Consider the following 25,162-nt stretch of genomic DNA (forward strand, 5'->3'; position numbering starts at 1 on the left):
TTCCTTACTTTTTATGCAGATACTGATTTTCATAATTATTAGTGGAATTAATGTTCTGTCTTGTTGAAGGTATAAATTGAAAGGGGTCTTTTCAGTCTGATGTAGTGTTGAAAAGAACTGCCATTTCAACAGAGTTCTTGCCAAGGATATTTTTTTTTCCCCTAAACACCGTGAATTAATGAGTTTTATAATTACGGCAGTTGCTTCACACCTCTATTGTTAACCAATGACATTACATCTGCCTTGCTCCACTGGTGCCTTCCTCCTTCTTATTGAAGCATTTAGCAGTTTTGGCAATGGGGAATTACATGGCATGGGGTAAGTAGTCTAATTAGGTATAAGTGAAAATCCTGAGGGAAAAGGATATTTAAAAAGTAATTTAAAGAATCTCTTAATGATGCTGGAACTGAAAGCTGTAGCTATAGTACAAAAAGGTCGGTTATCATTGCAAAACATAATTATAATTGTGATTATTCTGCTGATCACTCAGTTTTAAAGTTTTGAATTTTGGCCTGTGCTATTTAAGAATAACCTTCCAAAACATTTCTCAAATGCAGTTGCAGGATTTTGTAGATGTGACATGTGGGTCTTTTTTTTGTTGGCATTGTTCATAATCTTGCAAACCTTTAGACATTTACAAGTTGTCTGATGTATATAAGGAAGGCAGAGGTGTACAACTGTAACAAAGAAAATACTGGTGCTGTGGGTTTGAAATGGGATATATACAAGTTTTTACCAAATTGTCAATGTGTAACTCGAAAAGGAGCAAAAGTTTGTTTAAAACAAAACCAGGAAAAAAGCAAGATTGCATTCAAGAATTCAGAAATTTATGATCGTATTAAGGTTTTTAAATCTGAGTTTGATTAAGGGAATTTGAGTTTCAGATTTATATTTTGCCATGCTGATGGGAGTGTGAAGAATTCAGGATCATTCACCGATGAATTATCAATGAATCTTTGCAACTCACATGAAAAAGTAGTTGAGTCATCCTGTTTCTAGTGCTGATGAGTCTCTCAGAAAAGTCACTTGATAGCAAGATTTGTTTCTACTTAGTAGTCAAGACCATTCAGTCTTCTCCAGTATCTGTGATGACTGTGATCCAGTGATCATCTGCCAGCATTTTGCAAGATCAAATGAATTTTTTTCCGGTATGGTTTAGAGGTTGAAGTATCTATAACATGAACAGGAATGGCACATGGGAACAGCCCTGCAGTCATGTTGGAAGTATACAGTAATAAGTGATACAAATAGGTAGGGTACAATCCCCTCATGCTTTCCCTTCTCTTCTCAGTCAATCTGTACTCGAGATGTTTAATCTGTCTTGGGTTTGCAGTTAGCAGGCAAAGTTCAGATTCAGTTACTTTTGTAACTGACTTGTGCCTAGTGGACCTGTAATTTTTCTGAGATAAAATGTTTGATGCTTTTCCATAGAGCTTTCTTTAAAACTTTCCTAACCGTGCTTCAGACAGTAGTAATCCAAATGAGCTTAATCACTGTTGAGTTATGGTGCTTCTTGCATTAAGTATTATTGATGAGAAAGTGTTCATGAATTATTACTGACAGGATGGATTTCCCTGAGGTACCTAAAGACTGTTTCCTTTTATTCTGAAAGTTAGGTGCAGAGATTAGAACAGAGGTCTGGGTAAAAAACAGTGAGAAATACTTTGGGGTAATTTTTGTCGTTTTCTGTAGTAAATCAGCAGTCACCACAGATCTTTTTTTAAAAGCAAATGTAGGTTTGTTGTACCTTGAGGAAAGGAGGTCTGTCTTGATGATTGATCAGGACTGATGGCTAGATCCACTAGCTTCATGATTTTTGGTGATTTGTTACTACACTTATCTGGTTATCTGGTAAATATTCTTATTTACAGAGCAAATACTTTGTCATATCTGTTCATACTAGGCAGTGAAGGGGAGAACCATCTTTCAGCCCATGTTTTATCTGCATGTTGTCCCTTATTTCTGTTATTTAATGCTACCTATAAGAGAGAACTGGTTGGTTTTCTTGTGCCTACTGCTGTCTTTTGTGTAAACTGGTTATAAGAGATGGGTTTCTTTCTAACTGGGAAGCTTAGGGACAGAAGAGCATGGTGTTTGTGTTATACTGGAACATAGGTATCCATCTTTCTAGGATATAAACAGGGACTTCTAAGTTTGCTATCCACATACCTCTTCCCTATATTTCTACCTGATAATTGACATGGTTTTGTTACACTGGCTTGTATTAGACTAAGTATTTTGGAATTCAGCAGTAAATTGGCATTGCTGGAGTACCAGATTTGGAAGGTAGAAGGAGGAGGTTCATGAAACAGGTGCTCTCCATCCCAGATACATAGATAACAGAAGACTAAAGTTATTAACACCATATCTGTCTTTCGTTACCTGTTAGGTATTTGTATTATGAGATTCTAGGTAACTCGGTGTTATGGGTTTGTGTGGTGGGGTTTTGGTAGCAGGGGAGGGGGCTTCAGGGCCGGCTCCTGTGAGAAGCTGCTAGAAGCTTCCCCAGCTCCAAGTGGGGGAGGCCCAGGCCAAGCCCGTCAGCAACGGCGGTATCACCTGTGGGAGAACGGATTTAAGAGGGGAAACCTGCAGCCAGTAGGGGATTAGAATGTGAGAGGAACTCCTGTGCAGATACCGAGGTCAGTGAGGAAGGAGGGGAGGAGGAGCGGGGGAGGAGGGGCTGCCCCTGCAGCCTGCAGTGAGACGGCAGGCTGTCCCCCCCCAGCCCAGGGAGGCGAGCTGGGGAGCAGATGCCCACCTGCAGCCCGGGGAGAGAGGAGCCCACACCGGAGCAGGGGGATGCCCCCCAAGATGGCCGGGACTCCATGGGAAAGCCTGTGCTGGAGCAGTCTGTGCCTGAAGGACTGTAGCCCGCAGAGAGGACCCACGCTGGAGCAGTTAATGAAGAACTGCAGCCCGTGGGAAGGACTCACATTGGAGAAGTTTGTGAAGGACTGTCTCCTGTGAGAGGGACCCCACAGTGGAGCAGGGGACTAGTGAGGAGTCCTCCCCCTGAGGAGGAAGGAGCTGCAGAGACAAGGTGTGGTGAGCTGACCCCAACCCCCATTCCCCGTCCCCCTGTGCTGCTGTGGGGGAGGCGGAAGAGAAAATCAGGAGTGGAGTTGAGCCCAGGAAGGAGGGAGGGTTAGGGGGAAGGTGTGCTAAGGTTTGGTTTTACTTCCCAATATCCTTGTTTTGATTTGACTGGTAGTAAATTAAATTGATTTCATTTCTTCCCCAAGTTGAGCCTGTCTTTTGCCCGTGACTGTAACTGGTGAGTGATCCCTCCCAGACCTTGTCTCAGCCCACGAGCATTTCCTTGTTTTCTCCTCATCCCACTGTGGCTGGGGGCGAGGAGTGAGCGAGCAGCTGCATGGTGCTTTGTTACCGGCTGGGCTTAAACCACAGCACTCAGTTAACCTATAGCTTTATTTTCTGTTCATCATCATTGGCACATCCTATTCTAACCAGCGAAATATGCAAGTCTTTTTACACTCTCAGTCTAAAATAATTTTATTTCCTTAGCAGGATTCTATCTTAAAGCTGTTGGTTCAGTCTGTCATTAAGGGGCCACAAAAGTTTTTGACTCGGTGATAAAGCATCTTTTCCATTTGTCACCAGTTAGATGCCAGGGAAGGAAGAATTAAGAAATTACAAAAATATTGTCCAGGAACAAGCTAATGTGAGCTGTTCTGTGTAACATTTTCTCTGCAAGCCATGGCAGAAACATTGCTTTTGGTTTCTTTAATATATTATATAAAACTGGTTTTCTGTTCTATGAGCCCTTTCAGAAAAAAATCAGATCACTCTTCCTAAATCAGTCATTTTCTAGTTTAAATTTACGTTTACATTTATTTTGGAAGGAAATAAAGGTGCTACTGTAATTTTCTTCAAGGCATACAAGTACAGCAAGACTGTATTCATTATGTTACTCTTTTTAAATATGTCAAGAATAGAAATGCTTTTCATTTGATATAAAGTTTACGTAATAAAGTAATTATGTTACATGCTAACCTTTGAAGAACTTACATATTTTATTTCACATAAATTGTGCATTCTCAACAATACAAACATGACTGCTGTGGCCACTCTACAAATAGGAACAGGCCTCAGCCATTATGCATATTTTAGTGACCCCTTATAATAGGAGAAAACTGCTACCTCTTACCATTAAATCTTTTCTTCACAACAAGTGCATACCTAGGACTGTTGCATAGAGTTCATCCTAAAGACAGGCATTTCCAGAGTCATTTACTTAATTATTATACAGCTTATATTCTCTGGATTTTAATATTTTAAGACATTTGTGCTTCAGTTCCCACTTGGAACATCTAGAGAGTATCACAGTATCTTTAATAAAATAGTTTAAATTTGAATATTGTATTTGGCTTCATGGAAATAGAACAAAATGCTACAGTGAATTTTAATAGCATCCAAATTTCATCATCTATATCCAGTATATTCAAAATACCTTGTACTTAGCAGAAAGAGTACTTACATACATGAGTATTCTCACCTATTAAATTTGTCTTGATTTTTCTCTAGTCCCAGTAGATGGAGCAGTTTTGAATGTTACTGTAGTACTTGAATATAGTAATTTTTTTTCTAACATCATGACATAATTATTTCTTTTTTTTTTTTTTCTTCCAAATGATTGTTTGCTTTTTAGTTTGAAAGCATCGTATGCTGCCCGCCTTTCCAGAAAAGCACAATCAGTTGGTAAATCAAGATGACGGTGCCCACCACTGACAGCTAACTGAACATGGCATAAGTCTTTCATTTTTTATAGCATCAATAAGAAAGAATTAGATTCAAAACCACAAAATATAAAACCTTCCCATCTCCAGTACACGTGACTCTTTAATCTCCGATTAACAGATCTCCTTTTTTTTCCCCTCCAATCTTCTTACTCAACTTCTGTCATTACTTGCCAGACTAAAAAACTGAATCAATACTCAGGAAAGTTAAAATAAAACCTATTTTAAAGTTGAAGGTAAAGGTTTCTGACATACATTTCCCATGAGGTAAGCTGTAAGACAAGAACTGTTATCTTGGAAATAATATAGTGTCTTTAATTTTATGGGTTTTTTCAATTTGTTTTGATTGCAGTGCAGTGTCACAGGGAAAAACTTGTGAAAGTGTGTATAGCTGTGGTAGTGGAAGCCAGTAGCCTCAGGCTACATCCCCATTTCAAACAGCTGCTTTAGTAACTGTTTCTGTCAGAAAAATGAGGAAATAAATTCCTTTAACAGGAGCTATAGATGCAGTTATAGCAGCAAAACACTCATGTATACCAATGAAAACTATTTTGATGAGCCAGGAAGCTATTACACTTGTATCTGCTAGGGTAGATAGGAGTACTGTCCTGGTCTTATACTTACAAATGTGCTGCCATCTGTGGCAAATCAATGCTTGTCCTTGGTATGTATGCTAGAAGCAAGTTCAGTGATAGCAAGCTTGGTTTAGCTGACTGCTTAAAGCTGCAGGCAGTTCAACCGTGCAGCAATTATTTATTTTTTTTTTTTAAGGACAAAAGTCTTTTACTTACCACTTAGCAGTTAGAATTGTAGCCATCATCATTATGCGAGATTTCAAACTGTGCATAGTTGTGTACATGCAGCCAATACTTTGCAAAGTATTCATATTGAAAATGAAATGGCTTTTTTTTTCAGCAGTCATGTCATATGGCTCTGTTTTCAAATATACAATATATTTGTTGAAATAATGTTTGTGTTTGTTGAAACAAAACTGAAGTTGTAAACTGCATCTTTATTAAGGTAAATCTGAACATTTTTATAATACATAATGCTGCTTTGATAAATGGCTGTGGGTTCAAATGCCCCAAGTACTCCAGAAGGCAGTCTTACAAGTTCGGTGTGCCTTTAGCAAGTCAGTACAAGTTCTACCTACTTTGTGCCTCCCAATTTGTAATTAAAGGGGCAACAGGCAAATTTAGGCCCTCTGCAGCCTGTAGTTCTTTTGTCTACATTGGTTTCTAGTTAGTTATTGCCTTTGCTTTTCATAGAATTATACTATTGCACTATAAATTATAGCAGTTACAACGATATTGCTGATGAATTTGTTTTCACAGAATCCAGTTCACTTAGTGACACCAACTCAGTCTTACTGACTGCTGTTTAAAGGCACACAAATGTTTTTCTCTGTCAGCAAAGAAGTTATTGCTCAGACTTGTAAAACTGTTAAGAAAGAGGATGGCATTTTGTAGCTTGTTCTCTGATTGGAACAGAAGTTTCAGGATAAGGATTGGTTTGGCTGAAATAATTACATCATACTAGATTGGTATCCAGCATATATTGTTCCTTTAGCATAGTAGTTTAAAAAAAAGGACATAAGAGGATTACTGATCAGTCCTTAATGAAGTATCTGACACTTGTATTTTCCTATTTACATATAGATTCTTTCTTTGTCTCATTCTTTTCTTTTTTTTTTTCCTGATGGAACCTGGCTAGCTTCAGAAGGTTGAATTTTATTTTAAATGTTGATGTTGTGTATTATCACAGATCAACTTTTAAGAAATTGGCCTCTCCTATTATGTCTAGTATTTACAAGGTGCTTTATTTCAGTTACTTAGGTAGTTCATGCTACCTATAATGTTAGAAGAAATTGCAGAGGGATTTTTGCTACCAAAAGACCAAAACTTTTCTTAGCATTTGAAAAAGTTACTATATATATTTGTAAATTTGGTATAGCACAGTAGGCTTGCTTTTAGAGAACAAACAGTTGCAGATTTTCTTCACCTCTGCAGCTTAATGGGCCTGTGGGCCTGTGAAAACAGTCAAATTATGCACTTTTCTAAGTAATTTTACCTGGGATTATGCTCAAATACAGCTTTCCTTAATTTATAGTAGATCATTGTCCTATTTCACATGGAAGAGTCAAATCAGACATCACCAATTTGATTGGGTTGCCCACAAGCCAACTTCCCATGCCTTTCCTTTCTGTCTTCCAGTGGAAAAGACTAGCAAGGCAGCAGATATTATTCAAACTACTAGTTTTCAGAAAGAGAAGATATCTCAAGTCTATTCCTCTCACCTTAGAGGGTGAGAAAACGGCTAAAATCCCTCTCACAACAGGTCTCTTAAATCCTTCTCCTGTCAAGGTGAAGGCATGCTACTGTGTTCACTTATATTTATTTAGTGTGTGCATGCATGTCTACTTACAAAATATTTTTAGGTACAACTGATGCATACAGCATTAAAAAATTTTATCTTAAACATATTAAATCATTGAATGCACAATATTCTGTAGGTTAATGAGATGAATTCCAGCTGATTTATCATTTGCTTAAGGCAGCAAGCAAATGTAAACAACATGAGGTGTAGATAATAGATTATTTTTTCTTTTGTATATGATTGTCTTAATATTTACTATATGCAGTCATATAAGATGCTAATTTTTAATACTTCTTTAGCTATAAGAATGCGTGTTTGCTTTCTCTTGATTCGCACAGAACAGATGGATGCTTGACTGCCTGCTAATCCACAGCTGGAATGGTTTCAGCGGTTTCCACGTTGCTGGGTTAGAGTGGCTTTTCTAGTGGACTGAGAGGGCAGCAAGAGAGGGATATCATTATTCATCAGTATCCCAGTGGGATCGCTGCCAGCAGAGATTAATTTTTTCTGTTATGCTTGTAAAACAAGCTCAGGTGGAGTCTCTAATCCTCAGGGCACGGGTGGCAGATCAAGGAAGATGCTACAAAGCTAGTTAATTTTCAGATTCTAGGGGAAACAGAAGCTCTGTTAGATGTATAAATACATGATTGCAAATTTAAGTAGCTCAAATCCAAATGGGATCTTCCTAGACATCTGGTACTGAAAATCTCTGTTTTCTTTGTCTTTTAAAAGAAGTTCTTAAAACTTTACACCAGAGGCAAAATGTCTGCAACTCTCTTAATCATCAGTTATCTTTCCATTTTAATTTTTTTTTTTTTTTAATACAGCTCTTACAGTGTACTTCAGGTGAATGCCTTTATTTACAGGTAGAAAAGACATGGTATAAGTCTGTGCAGGAACACTGAGTTTACAGTATTCTCACAAATTTGTGTGCAGTGAACATCACCAAGAAAAATTATCACTTGCTGTCCAAAAAGGGTTAGATCTGCCCTAGGAATGCATGGTACATCCCATTCGGGTGATGGGATGATCTGTTAAGGTCAAGTGTGGTACAAGGGCATTTTTGCCATGTTACTCACTGTATCAGACCTCTGGTCATTCATGACAGAAGTGTTGATAGAACTTCCTCAAATCAAGCACACGAAATTACTGACAGATTGTCTGTTTAATAGACTTCAAATATTTTTTTCTCTTACTGTCATGTTTGTTTCCTCAGTGATTACCCATCTTCCCCACCCTTGTAATTATCAGTGTCTTTCATCTCTGTAATACCTTGTAGCTCTTGAGTTCTTCAAAATATTGGGTCAGATTTTCAAGCAATGTTAATTCACAGTTACACTGAAATGAGTGGAGATGTGTGAGTTTTTATTAGCAGGAAACTACCCTTATTGAAATGTACTTGCAGCAGCTGTCACTTCCTCTTCAGTTGTGTTTTTTTATTATTACTTTAAACTATTTTCATTTAAAAGTGCTCAGAGTGAGACCAGTAGCATTGGCTTGCTGAAAACATTGTGTATGTAGGCACCTTCCAAGTTTCCCATATATTCTTGCCAGTTCATATTGTTCTTCTATTATTCTGGGCTTGAGCCTCTCTTGAACAGAGGCTGCTAGTCATTTCACCACATGATGACAGGTATTCACGCCTGTGAACTTTTTATTCCCTTTTGTCTCTGGTCACATAGTAGTCTAGATCCGGAATTTAATCCAGTACAAAAATGCAGCAGTGTGCATTTGTGGCTCCCCACTAGGGGAGCTGCCACAGGTCAGCAGATCTGAAATCCAGTTTTCAACACACAGAGCTTTTACAGCTTGCTATTAACATATACAGTATGTATGGGCCCCATTTCACATCAAGAATTAGTAGCGCATACTCCTGTCTCCATGCAGAGTAGCATTAACTTAATGCAGAGATCTGTTAACTTCTTCCCTGGGTCTGGGCTCTGCACTGGAAGATCCCAATGGAGGATCAAAGCCAAAGATGGAAAATGACTGATCGCTTTCCCGGGGAAAGCTGTGTGCCAAGATTTGCTATTACAATTTTTATTGCTATCATCATCTCAATCAGTAGTTCAGCCAGCTGATTCAGCCAAGCTCAGCTTCAAAATGTGGACAAACATCCAAATGGAACTGAAGTAGATTTCTCATGACAATCAGACTTTTGAATGTATACTCAGAGAGATTTTCCCAGTTTTGTGTTAGCACGTTACTGAGTTCATGCACTGAAAAGATTTTCTGTATTAGTGCAATACAGTTACTTTCAGTACAGCCAAAACCAGTCAGTTTTAAATCTTTCCTATAATGTGACTTCAGATTACAGGGGAGGAAAGTTGTGGGTCACTGCCCCATCTAGGTTTTAAGATTTAAAAAAATGGGGTGATGATAATGCATTCAGAATGCGCAGGTTCAAAGCATTCTCATGAAAAGTAATAGGAAAAGTCAGGCATCTTGGAGAGGTGAAAATCTCAAATATACCATTTCCAGTGATAAAATTTAATAATTCTCTCACATCACTATAATTCACTTTATAAATGGAATTTATACCATTCCATTTATATTTATTTGCTATGGTCAAAGTAACTTATTCTAGGTGAATAATGTGTGTGCCATACAGGTTTCAGATGTTTGCTCTTATATTTGTCTTACTTTAGTCTTCTTTTGCATTTATTTTTCCTTAAACTGTGCAAGTGTTACAGGCTTACTTATAATCAGTAATTTAACTTAAAAATCTGAGAGTGAACTAAAGCCACCTCTATGAAAGTTGTACAGGCTTAATACTATGAAAGTACCTACACATTTAGGGGAAAAATGAATCTATTGTAAGAATGGTTTTTATTAGGACTGGCCAAAAAAGTACCACTGAATTATGATTGTGATCATAAACTTTATGAAATATGGATTGTGAGAGTCAAGACTTAAAATCGTGAATTCATTCCTTGTTTTAATATGTTTTAGTAAAGTATGCAATTTAAAAAGGAAATTATTCTGAAACAGAATGGTTCTGTAAGTATATTTTTTACCATTTGGTAAACCAATTACAATGATTGAATTATCTATTACTGTATCTTCTTGTACACTGAAACCTACCTTCTCTGATATGCTTAGGAAACTTAGGAAAAAAAAGGGAAATTGACTTTCAAGTTAGTATAGAAGTCCTAAGAACTTTTTTCCCATGTCAAATTATTGTTATTTTATATAATCCTCCTTCTCACGTGTGCTAGCATGCTTGCATTTTCTTTTAGCAACTCCATGTTGAAGCAGAGGTCTGTAATTTAACTTTGTACTTTAGAAGTTCCCAGATCTGCTAGGTCATTCTCTGCTACTGGTAGCTAATATTGCTGACCTCCTATTGCTCTGTGCGCAGTGGCAAAGGTCTTTCAGACTCCTGACCTCTGGTCATCAGGAATGTCATCAGCAGTTTGTAGTTTGGATGTTTTAAGTAAGAGGTGAACTTGTGAAATCTAAACCCTTCAGGGTGTTTTTAAGTGATCACTCAACTGTTTCATTGCCCTAGCTTGTACCTTTTATGATGTCTGTAATTGTAAAATTTGTGGTGTTTATCATATGCGGCTATTTAAAAGCAAAAATCAAACACTTGTCTGTTTTAAGTGAGAAGTCTGAGCATACAATTATATAGGATTTCTCTGATCACTAACATGAGAACTTTATAAGAATTGTAAGAACTTTTAACTTCTATGTTCTTACAAACTATGTTTGTAGGTCCCATTGCTGAAATGTGCCCATTTTAAATCCCGACATAAATTTTTAAAAAATAATTTGTTTACATAATTGCATGTTGATGGGTTTTACAACTTTATCTCTTCAACTTCTCATGCTCAATTGGAAATTTCCAATGCCCACTCTAGTAAGTCTGAAATCTAGACCCCAGGGTAGCCCAGCCTCACTATTTTGCTCCTACCTAGTTAATTGGGTTAACTTCATAATTTGATTTGAATTTGATACTTGGGGGGGGGGGGGGTTGACACTTATCTTTTATCTGTAAAAATGTATTAACCACTAATTAGATAATAAATAAAAAAGTTAGCGTTTGTTTCAAAAAGATACTGAGCAGCCCTTATCCCTTGGGTGTTGTTCTCCATCCTGTGCATATCTGTTTTCTTCCTGTCGTTTTTCCAAAAGTATAGAGTGGAGAGTACTCCGATGGAAAGCTAGAGAAGTGGCAAGATCATTTTCCTGTTACCCAAGCTGGAGTGGAGAGTTAGGGCGGGCAGAGTCCGCAGTGGCAGGCACCAGTGCTAGAGAGGGAGCCCCTTTTCCGCAGCCAGGGACGGCTGCTGCCCAGGGGCTGCAGCTCTGGCTCCTCCGTGCCCCGCGGTGCGGGGGCTGGCGCAGGGCTTTGCTTTCTGCCCTTCCTCCCTGCCAGCCACTCACCCTGGAAAGAGGGGACGGGAAAGCCCCCGTGGGAAAGGAACTGCGCTGTAGGGTTGGCTCTAACGTGCTGGATGCCATTTGATTGCACCGCTACGGACTTGTGCGGTTGACAGGGAGAGATGTTACATGGTACATGAAGGCAAGGAGCTTATTTAGAAATGGTCTCTGTGATGAACTACAGTATCACGTAGTAAATATATTCCAATCTTGCCTGACAATTTTTGGTTTCTTCTTTTGCGTCATGTTAGCCACTCTTCAAGATCTCTACAAAACTTCAGCCTGCTCTGCTGCCTTAGCAGAGCCTGCCAGGCTGCCCTAAAAATCTGGAATGTCACTTCTGCCAAGTTTGTCTTAAAAGTATGGTTTTACATGTGTAAAACAGAGTGAGGAAGCTCCTTATGCAAGTGTCTGCTGTCTAAAAGAGGGCTTCCGATCTAAATATCCCTGTGTTACTTAGTGGCTTCAATAAGCTGGTAGAAGTTACTTTTTTTTTCTTTTTGTCTATAACGAGTCTTGAAAACATGCATCATGTTTGTTCTTAAAACTTATAACTAGTAATATCTGTTTATAACTGTCTTTAACTGGGATATTGTCCTAGACCTTTTATATCCAAGAGTAAAAAAACACCCAAACATTTTAAACTTTGGAAGTTTGAATTATGTCCCATAAAACTGAGACCAAAGCATATACATTTATAGGCTACCAATAAACTCTTTAAAATAGGAGTTTATAATGGAATCTCTAACACAGATATAATTTTCAGAGTAGTAATTCTAGCAAGTACTTCTCCAATTCCATTTTTTGATCTGGTTTACGTTTTGGTATGAGCTGAAAAACAACTTCTAAGTATGTGGTCAGTTTGGGCTTTTTTTCTCCCCCCCCCCCCCCCCCTTTGTTTTTAAAGCACAAGATTTCTCACATTTATTTGTTTTCTGAATATAAATGTAAGCTTGATTGTGTTCCAGCTGCCTGCCAGGATACATTTGTGTACATTTAATGTCTTTCATTATACATCAAACACACACTTGAAAATGTGATGATAAAATATAGTATAAATATATTGGTTAATTTAAATCATTTTAACAATATATATTTGGGTCATTATTGTGTCACATAATATGGTCTTGTGCTCTTGGGAAGAGCATGGGCCAAGGAAGATTAACTTGGGAACTTTAGTTAAGCAATTTTTTTCTTTTCCTTATAATACAGTTAATAGGGTCAAATGAGACTTTTGTCAGCACATGAATGGAGATATATATATGTATATATAAAAAACAGAAATAATTTCAAATGTTTTTAAGTACAGAAGTTCAAGTATCCTCAAAGAAAAATTTAGAATTTGTGAATCTATTATAAGACATTATTATCCAGTTACCTAGCTACTCACAAACTACCAGTGCTTGTTATTTCTCTGTTTTGACCATGCTGCTTTTCTCTATCCTATACTAAGGGTAACATAGGTATCACCCAAATGAGGACAATTAACAGACTGCTTTAAAGATTGGAGTCCAGCTACTTCCGATACACTGTAGCACTCTGTGGAAGTGACAGGTCAGGATGTTACACTAAAATACTCTGTAGCACTTTGTACACTGGAACAAAAGACAAAAGCCAATTATATAATGATGCTATTGTTGAGCTTATATTTGCCTATCTAGTTACTTAAAGATCAAAATATGCTGTTTTCACTTGGAAAAATAAATTGCATATTGGCATACCTTTGAAATTCTGATAGCAGAGAGGTAAAATTTACTTCATAATGTATTATTAGTGTTAACTGCAGAACAGCTGTAAAAAAACCCCACATTTATTTATTGCAGCCTATTTTTTATTTTTCATTCTATGCACAAATGTATGATTTTTGCAGTCCTTCAGCATGTACTTAGACTACCAGAAGTTTATGTAATTCAAACCAAGGTTCAGATAAAGAGGATGCGATTACTATATTAACTAAAAATTATCCTCATCTTTTCTCCTTTTTTATTATTCTGGTAGTTACTTTTAGTACTAGTTTACCGCAAGATTTTTTAATACTTTAGCTTAACAACTGTTAATTTTGGTATCAAATTTTCTAAGAATGTTTTTCCCTTGTTTCTTTCTACATCAGAAACTTGAAAGAGAGCAAAACACATTGCAGGTTTGTTAAAGTTGAAAACATGGTGTGTTTGAGTTCACTGTACCTGTATAAAGAAAAGGAACGTACAGGCAGTCAGTGAATTCTAAGGTAGTTTAAATAACAGCATTGCTAAAGAAAAGACTACTGGTTCAACTCTGGAATGTGAGAAACTATTTTTGGTTTGTTTTAGACACTCATTGTTACAAATTAATCAACTGCTCTTTAAAGTCTAGAACTCATTAACTTTGTAAGTTTTACTGTTCCCATGACTGAACCTAACTTAAAATATTCAAGTTTAGTTTAGTTGCTCACCTTGATCCCATTTCTGTCTATGCTCCACAAGTATCCTCTTCTCTCTTGTAGACAGATGGCAAGATGTAGTCACTTGAGATTTAAAATGTTTCAGAAGGTTTACATGTGGTATAAGTTTATAGTTCAGCTCTCAGTATAAATCAGTAATTTCAGCCAAACTTACACATTTTGTGGCTAGAAAGAAAATCTGATTTTTTTTTTTTTTTTTTTTTTTAACCCTAGGGACACTGCGGAGCATAGTACTCACCATGCTGGATACCTTATTTAAATTTTAGTTCAGTCTGACTCCTCAAACGCCTCATAGTACCAGAAAACTGCAAAATATATATTTTAAAATGGGATGAGTTGTTTACTTTTAGAACAGTTCAAATAAAGGGTGATGATAAGCTGCATATCTGGAACACGATGTTGCAGACAGGACTCTAAGATGATTCTGTGGCTGGTGTTATGCAGGAAACAGAATTCAATTATCAGAATAGCCCTTTGGCCTTGTAAAATGTAACTATCAAGTTTATGCAGGTCTACGTGTGACATTCCTCACTGGCAAAGCGAGTTACTGTCTTCTATATGACCCTGCGTCACATACAGATTGAAATGTAGGTTTGAGAGGACTCTTACACCCTCAAAATAATGCAGCAGTCTCTAATGCCCAAAAGAAGACATTATTGGGAAAGTCCATCACAGACCTATAGAAAAGAGAGATGTGACACGACTACCAAATGCACGATTGCAGAACCCATAGCTAAAATTCCTAGTTATCTCCTGGTATACTCCAAATTATGCTTAGCTGTGTAGGTGCTTGTAAACATATTTGTACATGGGCTGCAATAGTCCTGATTTAACAGAAGAACAAGGGAAAGTGAAAAATGCACAGCAGTGCTTTGTGATTTAACTATAAAGTTTGTATTAAGTTTCTTGACTGTAGAATGAAGATTAATGATTGATACGTAATTTGATCTGTTTCCTCACCCATGGAAGTAAGAACGGTATTCAGATATAATGTACTAAAATAATATATGTTATATATTGTATGGAATAGTTGAAGCTATAGCCTTTGCAGAACAGATTGAGATTCACAATGAAAAGGAAAACTGAAATGAAAAAATATTGAGTGAACAGCAGGGCCCATTTGAGGTGATTACAAAGGATGTTTCTTTATTCTGTCTTTTCTTGTGCAACCTGAAAACAGTAGCAGGGGGTTACAAGCAGAGTTCATCACAGAGTTGTCAATCACTGTCATTTAACATTTTGCAATGGAAGATGTCTTTATTCAAGGACAGCTGGGCAAATCAGAGAAACAGATTTGCAGTTAGTAGTCTGTCCAGCCTACACTAAGCAAACAAGGACAGGGCAGACGTACTGGCCTCTCACATAAAAACATAATGGACTCTGCTGACCTTGGTGCCCTCCATTCAGCTTCATTCTCAGTTGTATAAAAGCTTCACTACCCATTCTCAATTTCCTTTAATTACCTACACGATGCAGATAAGAAAATGAACCTCACTTACTTACAGTCAATGATCACAAACAGGAAATTAGTTAGGCAAGTTGTTTAAAATAAGAGGAGTGTTTTGGAGGTAAATAAAACATGTGCTGGGGAAGAATTAGGGAAAATGCATTTTCAGGAGTACCAATTGGTCTGGAGTGACTTGGCTGATCCTTCTTCTTTCTGCTACTTTAAACTGCAAAGCAAAACTAAGTAAAAAATCTCCTTGGTAAATATTCTTTAAAATATCTTTGAAGGAGAAGCCAGTTAAATAAAAAGAGTGAAGCAAACATGCAGCCTTCTATAGAGCTTAAAAAGATTGTGACCTTAGGTTCAGAGAATAAATGACCACAGTTTTCACAAGAGATCTAGGAGAGACATCCAGGATTAAGCAGCAGTTGTCTTTAGTCAGTCTTCACTTCTAATCTGCAGTGATGATATGAAATAAATTAATGATATTCTGATTTTCTTTCCAAATCTTAAATTTTCTAATACTTACCTTTTCTTTTACATTTATATCACATATAAATCACATTTATATCACATATATATATTTAGGTGTAGTATCATTGTGCCATTAAAGAAAACAGAAAATTTTGTGCTGTCAGTTTTCAAGGGGGTGAAAAACAGCTGTATAACTGTTTTTAGGAATTGTCAAAAAAGGTTCTGTGTGTTAGGATACTAATGAGTAGGTACGGTACTATGCAAGTCAATTAGGTAGTTCTATTAGGTGTTCTAAAATTGCCATTTTCCTTTACCTTACTCTGCATTGGTTACTGTTGCAAATATTTCTTTAGTATGAATTGGCAGGAAGTCTGACTGAGGACTGAAGACTAAAATGCACAGTATCGAATCTATACTTTAAGAGGAGTATAAAACCCTGAACACTTTAATTTAATGGTCTCTGCTAAGCCCATAGTTCGGAAGACATTGCCCTTCAGGCTACCCAAATGACTTTTTATTTTATGACAAAAGAAATACACTCTCTTAAATTACAGATGGAAAAGATATCAGATATTATAAAACTCTTACTTTACTTGCGAGTTTTATACTTTAGAAAGATCATTCTCATTCCAAACAAGAACATGTACGCATGCATACACAAGAGGATTTTGTGGAGGAAAAAAAAAAATCACCCATGAAGTCACAGAACTGACTCTTCAGCCTGAATTACAGTTCTTAGGATGCTTCTGTTGAATTTTCTTTCTTTCAGAGACAGTGAATTTCCCTAGCAGGAGAATGAACATCTCTGCTCTGGCTGCTAGAACAGTCATACTCTTTCCTCTCAGCCCCAGGGATGCTGCTACTCATAACTACATTTAGATTACGTGTTGGTGTGCAGCTCCTTTTTGCAACATGAGAAAGTTCTTAGACAGCTTTCATTTTGGCATTAATGGTAGTAGTCCCACTCTGGAACACAAGGGATAGTTTTCAGCACCTACTTAACATTATTTTGCTCTTTGATCGCTGGTCATCTGTTGCTTAGACACTGACTGCTCAAAATATTGAAAATATGTTTTAAAAGAACCTTACCAGAGCTATTTCAAACCCACTCTGTTTTGAATACAAAGAGAAAAGTAGAAAGCTTTAAAATTGAAAATATGAATTATTGACTTCTTTATAGCTAACCTTACAATGCTTTTGTGAGCCAGCCAGGGTAGGATATCTGTAGGTCATCTCAAATACTGAGTGATCCAATGAATGTATTTATTTCACTGATTTTATTTTCTTCTCCTCTAATGTTAAATCAGCTATGTGAAAAAAAAAATATATGTATAATTGTGTGAATATTTGTGAATATTTTACCAGCTATTGTTTTCCCACACATGTGATTTTGATAAATAAGTATGCTTTCTAAACATTAAAATGCTTCTATTTTAGCAATGAAATCTAACTGTAGTAAATTAAATGCATATAATTTTAATGTCTCAGTAAGCAATAATAATTATTCTGAAGTTAATGACAATGGTTAATTATTATTTTTTTTTAAGAATGCTGATGAGTACACAGATCTGCCTGTGAGACACAATGAAGATCAGATGAACAGTGAACTGGCAAAACATCTTCCAGTTGAAGTCAATCCCCATTCATTTGACAGTTCACACACAAAAACACACCTCCTGCTGCAAGCCCACTTCAGTCACGCCATGCTGCCTTGTCCAGATTATGCAACTGATACAAAGACAGTATTGGACCAAGCAATTAGAATATGTCAGGTATAGTAATGCATTTCAATATTTAACTCTTGTTGGTTTACTATTTATTGTTAGTGTGTTGTAATATTTTGAATATAGAAAAATCTGAAGATTCTTGCAGTCTTGTGGAGAACTGGTACCACGCAGTGTGATGCCACTTTGTTTAGGGAGGAACCAGATGCCCATAAAGATGCCCACTTTACAGAACTGGAACTGAACAAACTTATGGTAAAAGACTGTGGTACTCTGGTTGGAGTCATCTGTTGCCATAGGGCTCACCTCTTCTTTAATATGCAACTATCTCTGTATCCTGGAATGTTGTATGTAAGTCTTTCCTGCATGGGTGTGCTCCTTGCAGATTATTATGCTGACCCCCAAGAACCTGTCTCCCATGGGTACTTTTATTTTCATAGCACCCAAAATTGCTGTAGTCACTGCCAAGCATAAATAAAACATGTTTTGAAATGTGATTTGGGACAAGATACAGGGCTTTTCTCTGGCTTGTGAAAAGATATGTCTTCTATTTCCCAATTATCACAGAGTCAAAGAGCACGCTTTTAAACTCAGTCTGGAGGCTTGTGACTTTTACAGTTGTAGTGCAGTCACAACCCACAGAAACTAAACTGACCATGGAGAGTACTGGTAACAAGCAATCACATGCACAGCTGCATGCCTCAAAAGAATTTTAAAGCAGCAATTTGAGTTTGGAATGGAGTGCTGCCATATCTGAAAAGCACAGTTACAGCAGGAAGGGTGATCTCTAGTTGACGCAGAGAACAGACGCCCCTCTGATTCTGCCGGAAAGGAATAATACTCTCTTTAGTAGAACTGGACAAGGACTCATTCACAGGTTCTTGAAGATCAGGTAGCCTTCAACAAACTATTCTTTTTATCTTCCTCAATTCAATATCTGTAAAATAGGGACAGCAATTCTTTCTTCCTACAGTTTTTGTTTGCTCAAATTTTAATATCTTCAGTGATCTATATGTCAACTATCAGAATGAGGCTTTAATCTTGTTTGAAGACTGTGGGCAATATGGGAACTGCAAACATCATTGTGTCAAGCCTACCAGTTTGTAAAACTATGCTATGAGAAATTATTAATCAATGCTCTAGACAGACAAAATACCATGGGCAATTCAGTGTCCAGTGATTTGGGTAAGTCTCGACCTTATACTAAGAAAAACTGCAAGCTCGCAATACTAATATCGAACAAAGCAAAACTAAAATTAAGAAAAGGAAAGTAAGAAGCAAATAACACCACAGATGTTATTGCTATGCAGTCTTAAACTTGGCAACCAGCAGTGCTTGAATGCAAGTCTGCTCCAGATATTTCAAATCAATAAAATCATGGTGCTACAAGCTTCAATGTATGAACAGTTATTATTCATAGTACTCAGTTATGAACAGAGAACAACGTCACTTGCTCAGGTAAGAAAATTCACCTTTGTTTCAAAGAAATCACACACAGGTTCATTTAGACATTTGTGGCATTAGTGTTCGGGAGGTAATTACATATTTGGAAAAAATGTAAATTAAAGATTCTTTTTAATAATTATTTTGCTCAATATTTATCCTGCTTTGTTAAGAAATGGTTTTTTTAATCCTGTTACTGCATAATAGGTATTTCAGAAACAATAATCACTCAGAAGAAAAAAAACTAAAGTATTCAACAGTTCCTTTAAACTGAAGTAGAGTTCAGAAGAGTACTATTCCATACTGTGCCTTGGCACTCAGATCTTCGGTTAACTACTACATAATGTTACATACACAGTCATCTTAAAAAAAAAAAAAAAAAAAAAAAAAAAAACCACCATGCAAGCATTTTTTTATTTTGAAGTTGGCGCATGGTTTACATCTCTTGGGAGAATATTTGTTCCATCTTATTAGTCACGCTTTCCAAATGGAGGTTAAAGTTCCCAGAATATAAGCAATAGACAGGGTTACACTTTCAATACTGGTTGTTACCTTTTTCCTTAGCAGTGACCTGCTGATGAACTCTGGGTCAACAGAGGTGGAAAAAAAGATGTTAGTTGTGAGAAAAGGAACTGAACCATAGAAGGATCCATTGATAACCATATTCAGTGGGTGATGTTCTGTGTGTGTGTGAACACGTGCTCATGCACCATCAAACATAAAATTCAGCAGTGAGACGGGAATTGGTTTTTTAGTTATGTTGAATGTTTGTTTATTTATGTACAAAGTACTTTAGCTGTTAAGGTTGTATAGCTAACCTTCAAATTGTGACCTGAACATAAACTGTTATTATTGCTGGCGGGTATATGAATGACAGACTTTCCATATCAGCACTGCTTTTCTGTTACAAGGCGGCAAGATCTTTCAAAGAGCTTTTACAAGTGGTTGTATCTCGGTACGTACAGCAGGCCTCCATCCCAGGTCCCCTGCAGAGCAGATTTGCCTTCTCTAGCCACGATACATAAGCAAGCCTCTTTCCATCACAGACTATTAAACTTCTACACACTTCTGTGCTGTCTTTCACCTGAATCAGCCTTCTCTCCCATGGTTCCTTTCACATCCCACCCATTGTGTCCTCCTTCCCATTCCTCCAAAGCCCTCTGGGCCTTTTTCATCGCTAGTGGCTTTAGGCACAGTTGTGTTAGTGGTCAGTCAGAAAACTTAAGTTAACAGCATCAGATAGATAAATGTAGCTGATGGATTTCAGGTAAGGTTCCACTCTCTTCTAACAAAAAAAATTATGCAACCACTCTTAAATTAATTTTCCTGAGATGTCTTAGAAGTTTTTGTTTTATGTTAGAATTCTGTTCATCTATACTCGTGATGAAAGATAGAAGTCATAAGCATTTACTGGAATTTGAGGAGTCATGGTGCTGGCTCAGTAGTGGAATGTAATTGTTAACAATTCCATAGAAAATGGAAGAAATATATTCTGTTACAATTTTCCTATAGTTAACATTTCTTAGGTATAGATGGAGTTCACTGTAGCAAGATAAAATTTAATATTTGTATACCCAGGATGAAGTACAGAATTCTTTCCGTTTTGCTGCAGAAATACGGGGAATAGCAATATGTAACCTTCTGGAAGGCAAATGCCTCTCTGCTCCCACACCCATCTCTGTAACGAGTGGCCACTGAGGCATTGACTAGATAGACTGAAGGAATGTCCCTGCCCAACATTGAAAAGCTCAAGTCAAAAACTAACAAGTTTGTTATCAGTGACAGGCTCTTATAGATAAAGCACAGAAGATTCCCATGGCTCAAAAAATCTGCTGTGACTTCCTATGTGACCTTGGCCAAGTCATTTAATTTTTATTTAATACAATTACAGTAGACAGCATATTCTCTTCAAGCCCAACACTCTGTCTGCATTATTTTTACTGAGAAAAGATAGACGTGTCAGTAACATGGTGCTGAGCACTCCAGCAGCTGCTCAAAATCAAACACTTCTCCACTTCCTGCAGAAGAACATCAAAGAATAAAAATTCTAATGAAATTATTTGTCTAATATTTTTGTAGAATGTAATTATTATTGTAAAGACAATACCCCACCTTTTTTCCTATCTCTGATTTAAGAATACGTGAAACAGACTAAATCTAATCTCTTTTTTACTTCTTTTGTCAAGCCTTATATTTTGTGACTGTGTATTCAGCGATCAGTTCTTACTCTGCTGTTTTAAGACTATCGCCTATATTTGCATTAATTGAAATGAATAATTGAGGCGGTAATACCACCAGTCTCAGATTCAGCAGGGCAGTCTCTTCTAGGAAAGGGACTGCTGGCTTTGCATTGGGATTGGCCACAAGCCTCCACTTGTAGTATAATCGTTGATAAAATATTTTAATATTGCCAGGAGCAGAACTGCCATGGAACTCAGCCTTAACCTTTGAGAAGTGTTTACCTCCGGATGTGTTAAACACATCTCAGTAGGGTACCTGTGCACTGAGAGAAGATGGACATGAAGTCAGATTCCAAACTGCAGAATAAAGACTAGTTTGCATGGGAAACAGGCACATCCCTGAAATGAGGACCTTGTAATGCTGTCACTGATGGCCTGTCTTTCCCCATCATGTTACTCCTCTAGAGAATCGAATTTTGACAGGAAATGAAAAACTCTTTGGATTAAGCACCGCATTTCCTTAGCTGGACGATGACGTGTGTAACACGGCTTTACCCATACTAAAACAGTTGAAGTAAATAAGTTGTTTCTGGTCATTTAAATTGCAGCTTTTGCTACAGTTTTGCTTATGAGAATTGAGTTTGTAGTACATGTTCAGGGTCGTCAAGTATTGCACAAATATGCTGCCCAATTCAGCTGTCTTTTAAGAGCTAGCTTACATATGAAATGCTTATTCTACTGAACCACAGACTATTCTGGCTGATGGTGGGAGCTGTATGCACTGCTCCTCAGGCAAAAGGTACTTTCCTGCCGTATCAGCACAGCTGCAACCAGCGGAGGTGCCCAAGCTGCAGTTCCCAGACTAAAAGAACGAGAATGTCCCTCAGCTCTGGACTTCCCATCCTCCCCGAGCCTCCTCAGTTCATAACAGCCACTAAAAATATTGACTTGGGGAGCCATATCCCTTGGATCGTTTGTTTTCCTGCCCACGAGGAAATGGAGTTGTTCTTAAAGATCCTAAGTGTGCTTTGAGCTCATATGTTGTCTGTTGTTAGTGCAGGTGTGCCGATTACGTGCTGCAAGGCAGTGGGAGTTACAGGAATGGCCTATTTTACAGTTGTGTATGTAAGATTTGTCCAGAAGTGCCGAGGGAAAGAGATAATTGCTTTAATGGGTGCATTGGCAACTATAAATAAGTGGGCAGCTTTACTGAAGGAAGGGAAGAGAATCAAATTAACTTGAAAATGCAGAGGATTATTCAGAAACAAGTGAAGAGCAAAGGCCGTATCTCTTTAGCTACTACATGTATTCTTTGTGTATGCAGTAATATTCCAGTGATAGCACCATGTTTGCAATTTTACTTAACTACTGGCTGCTTTCATGGTTGGATGGCTATTATTCCACATTAGGAGGGTGGAAATAATAGAATGATCAGAAAACTTGTAGTGCATATACTGGACGGTAATGCTCATTTATAGGTACTAAACAGCAACGGATAGTTGTGTAATGGAAGTACCTGGACATGTTGGGGTGGAATTACTTGCTGCCTGCTTGTGTTTTATAGGTATATATGTGGGAGAAGGGAGGGTTACCTTTGTGGCAGTGGTGTTGGGGTTTTGCTTGCTATGGATAATTGGTGAACTGGTGTATGGAAGCATCTTGGTCACAGTTTAATGATGATTTGGTGCTGCTTATATATAATCCCTCCCCCACCCATGACAAACCTTTTCCCAGTTGGGGCTGGAGGAAATGAGTAATGCTTAACCCATTTGTGTGATCAATTCACTTAAGCAGCTACTGTGAAATGTTAATCACAACTTTAATTTGTACTGCATTAGCATTTTGATTAACTTGTAGGCTTGCTAGCACACTTGAAGCACTTTTACTCATAGTTACAGCTCGGAAATGACTTTTTGATTAATTAAGTTTGTTAGACAGCAGCTGAGCTTCCTGAATGCTAACCTTATGGGGCTAAAAGTTCAGGAGAAAGTTACTGGGAATAACTGTTGCTGTTGAAAAGGATTCTTGTGAACGCACTCAAAAATTTTTAATTCTGACAAAATATTACATTACTACTTTGAAACTGACTTTAAACTCTAAAGAGGGTGGTTTTATTATGAGAAAGATGCTGTATATTTTTCATGGGTTTGGTAAATTTGTGTACGATTTGGAACAAATGCCATCTTTAAGACATTGTTTATGTTAGGAAACTGGGATTTCTTGCCAAGAGATTTTTATCAAAAACATTTTATTGTATTTACAGTTCACTAGTATAGTGGAGAATATCAATTTATTAATTAATAATTTGAAAATAAATTGGATATTGGGACTCAAGTTCTGAACATGTTGGGTTATGCCCTACCAAGTTTACATTGCTGGTATCACATTCCATAGCTGCTTTTATCTCTGTAATACTATCAAAAAAAAAAGTCAGTAAGAACCCAAGGGTTGCACTCCACTAAATGTAGACAGTAAGTGATTTGTCCTTCCTCTGGTTCTGATCGTACTAATAATGTTACTATGGAGGCTAAAGGATGAACACAGGGATAGGAATCTTATAAAGCAGCTAGGAAGGTCGTAATTTGCATACATCAGTGAGACCTTTATGATGATGGAAGAATGAAGAATTAGTCTCTCGTAGGGGGTAGCAGAGCATATGGAAGAGGGAGCTGAATATGCTTGTAAAAAAAAGTGAAGGGAAGGGGGATGCAGAGGGCAGTATAAAAGGAGTGCCTCCTGAATAGGACTAATTACATCTTATTCACTGTATCTCTGATAAAGTACAAGGGGGTGGCGGATCTGTAGGCTGAAACTATACAGATGTATGAGTCTGATTTAATTAATCTGAAAGACCTCCTCTCCCTCCCCAAATTAATACATTTCTAAACAGTAATCTTGGACTAGATCTCTGAAGTGCAAAGGTTCTGTAGATACCTCTTTTGCCAATATATGACATAAAAAAGGTAGGGACCTTAAAACCCTCTGTAAGACTTCTTCAAATAAATTCCAACTTTTCAAGTCAGTTGTTTCTGGGGTATATAATTGAAGCATCATAATCATGATTTATATAAAAACATTAAGCTTATAGTACATGGCATGCTTTAACATCTGGAAAAATATTTTACTTGTAGTAGTATGATCTCAAGTCACATGTGGATCATAATATAATGTTACATATTGGAAGTTTTCCTACATTTGAAGCGTGTGCAAAAAAGTATTATTATTATTCTGAATTCATAGTTTTCAGAAAAATGGGTAAAATGCATACACTTTTGCATATTATTATCTATAAATATTTGTCATATAAACTCTGTAGTCCTAAACAGCTGTAATTAGGCACCATTCTAATGATTTTAACTTGTATTTCTAACTGAAGTCTAGTCCTAGACAACAGAATTTATATTATCATGCAGCGAAGACAAGAGTGGGGATATTTTGATTATTTGATATTGAAATACTATACACAATAAATTCAGGTACAGAAACAGCCTTAACTCTGCTTTTTGATGTAACTGTGCGATACCGGTTTGAAGTATTTTAGTCTTACACAGTTTATTTCTTTTAAATACCCATTTCCTTCCTGAAAGCATCACTGCAGAGTAAGACTTATATTTGTTTGGCTGAGAATGTGTTGGATTTACATTACATAAACTTACAAGTCTAAGGTGAATGTCATTTTGTATAGAGGGCTGTATACTTTAGTGTACCAACCTTCAGTTTCCCGAATGAAGGCACTCAAGAAAGTGTCATAGCCTGTGAAGCACTCATACAAAAAATAAAATTAATCTTTTCAGAGTGGATAAATTTGAGCCAGGAAATTCACCCTGAGTGTTCCTGAAGTTTCAGCCCCCATCCACCAAGTCATTACCACCAATGGCATCACTGTAGGCAGTCAACTTTTAGCTTAGTAATCACAGATGTAATTCTTAGCT

The 25,162-nt window shown here is 37.2% G+C and overlaps 1 protein-coding gene across 3 annotated transcripts in view; it reads left to right on the forward strand.

Moving 5' to 3' along the window:
• The window catches only part of ASCC3 (activating signal cointegrator 1 complex subunit 3), a 298,713-nt gene that overhangs the window by 258,826 nt on the left and 14,725 nt on the right, over nucleotides 1-25,162 (forward strand). For 2 of the 3 annotated variants that reach the window (XR_005933537.1, XM_030038284.2), the window contains one exon: nucleotides 17,431-17,655. Coding sequence is in view for 1 of the 3 variants with exons in the window: in XM_030038284.2 (XP_029894144.1) it covers nucleotides 17,431-17,655 (225 nt within the window). In the remaining 2 variants the exon portion in view is untranslated. Of the gene's footprint in view, nucleotides 1-12,975; nucleotides 13,077-17,430; nucleotides 17,656-25,162 lie in introns of those variants that run through there. The other variant, XR_005933536.1, reaches the window with a different exon arrangement.

The sequence above is a fragment of the Aquila chrysaetos genome, chromosome 2, assembly GCF_900496995.4.
Source record: "Aquila chrysaetos chrysaetos chromosome 2, bAquChr1.4, whole genome shotgun sequence".
Taxonomy (NCBI): domain Eukaryota; kingdom Metazoa; phylum Chordata; class Aves; order Accipitriformes; family Accipitridae; genus Aquila; species Aquila chrysaetos.